This window comes from Gavialis gangeticus, unplaced genomic scaffold (genome assembly GCF_001723915.1).
Source record: "Gavialis gangeticus isolate Ggan-Ray unplaced genomic scaffold, GavGan_comp1, whole genome shotgun sequence".
In the NCBI taxonomy this organism is placed as follows: domain Eukaryota; kingdom Metazoa; phylum Chordata; order Crocodylia; family Gavialidae; genus Gavialis; species Gavialis gangeticus.
In genome coordinates, this window is record NW_017729008.1 from 14,981,630 (window position 1) to 14,983,352 (window position 1,723).

Sequence of the window (1,723 nt, forward strand, 5' to 3'; positions counted from 1 at the left end):
CCCCCACCCCCCCCGAAGGGCCTGGCCCAGCCAACACAGCTTCCAGCTAGGGCTGCTGCTGCCACTGCTGCAGCTGCTGGGGGATGTGCTCAGCTTCCCCGGCATCTGACCTGCTCCGGGCAGCAGGTAGGGAAACAGCAGGGGTGCAGGGTGGGGAACTACAGCTGGGCAGGAGTGTGGAGCATGGGGCTGGGGCTGAAAGCAGTGTGGAGCCTGCACCCAGGGGTGTGGTGGGAGTGCAGAACTCAGGTGGGTAGGGTCTGGATGTGAGGGGTGGGGGTTATGGAGACCCCCCCACACATGCCTCTCATGCTGCACAGCCCTCACCAGCAGCAGCAGCAGGCTGGCACTCGTGCCCAGTGCAGGTGCTGCTGCCTGGTGGCAAGCAGCTCTGGCCAGTGCTGCACATGGCAAGGAGCGCAGTCTGGCCAGCCCGCCTCAATCACGCAGGGCTCTCTGTAATGCATGTGCAGCTCTGTGCCACCAGGGTAAGTCCCATATGATGGAGCTGGTTACCTTTGCCGCCCCCTGACTGCAGGTCCCGGGATTCCACCAGAAGTGGAGGAGAGCCCTGGCCCCTGCTTCCCTGCAGAGTCCCCACACCTGCACAGCAGGGGGTGGTGAAGGCAGCCCACTCTATTATTTATCTGTAGTCAACAAACAAGTGAGTGCTAAGAGCTGGCATTTTCCAAGGGCTGCCTTGAGTTTTAAAATATTTAGCACCACTGTTCTAGCCTAACACTGAAAGCAGAATTTGGCCTGGCCTTTATGAATGACAGGTGTAGCAATCTGGTTGGCTTAACTAAAATCAGTGTGAATTTTACCATTAATTTAAATGGAAGCAGGATATCCAGCTATGTTTTAATGATTTCTGAAGTGTTTGGCGCTACAGAATTGAACTACAACCACTGTAAAGGTTAAAATGTTAAATATTGCTTTTTTCCATAAAATTAAAAGGGAATGTCAATACCTAAGAATTTTCCCAATGCACATGATAATGAAATTCAAGTATCAAACAAGTACAGTACCTGAGTTGATAAAATAACGGAAAGATCTGGGACCAGAATCAGGATCATGACACAATATACTGAAACCTTCAATATTGGTTCCAACAGCTAGGTCTACTGGAACTGCAAGTGAATAGGAATTGGGTGTACAAACTGGTTTTTCATCATTCACTTCAAGAACATTGACAGTTACCTGAAAGGGAAGAACAGCTGCTGAACTGGAATTCTTCCATGGTGATGTAACAGAATACTACCAGTGCTACTAACTGTTGGGATTTGTTCTTTTACACACATTTGAGCTGACAGTAGTTGAAGAAGACTAATGAATCCTCTGCCCATCTAGTTTCTACCTTGAAATTGTTGGCCTTCATCTAATTTTTTTTACTCGTGTTCCTTTGAAAATATTAGAAACAAAGGAAAGGTTTCCTAAGGTGAATTATGTGATAAAACTACAGTTTCCTGTATCTGGTGTGTCTGAGTTTTTTAAATGTTTAAATTATGGCATAGTCAGAATGGAATATAATAGTACTACTTTGCTCTTAATACATATAACCTGTCACACAAGGACTTCAGAGCACTTCACAAGGACTAATGTGATATATTCATTCCCCACAATGAATAGGAGGTGCTGGAAGAAGAGAGGTACCTGGGTGTGTTAGTCATTCAGAAGTTAACCATAAGTGGTGTCCAAAAAAGATGACTATGATCAATCAAAA

The 1,723-nt window shown here is 46.6% G+C and overlaps 1 protein-coding gene across 1 annotated transcript in view; it reads right to left on the reverse strand.

Moving 5' to 3' along the window:
- Positions 1-1,723, reverse strand: part of CDHR3 (cadherin related family member 3) — a 102,682-nt gene that overhangs the window by 1,326 nt on the left and 99,633 nt on the right. Inside the window, exon 13 of the mRNA XM_019509329.1 lies at positions 1,029-1,200. Coding sequence (XP_019364874.1) covers positions 1,029-1,200 — 172 coding nt within the window. The remainder of the gene's footprint in view (positions 1-1,028; positions 1,201-1,723) is intronic.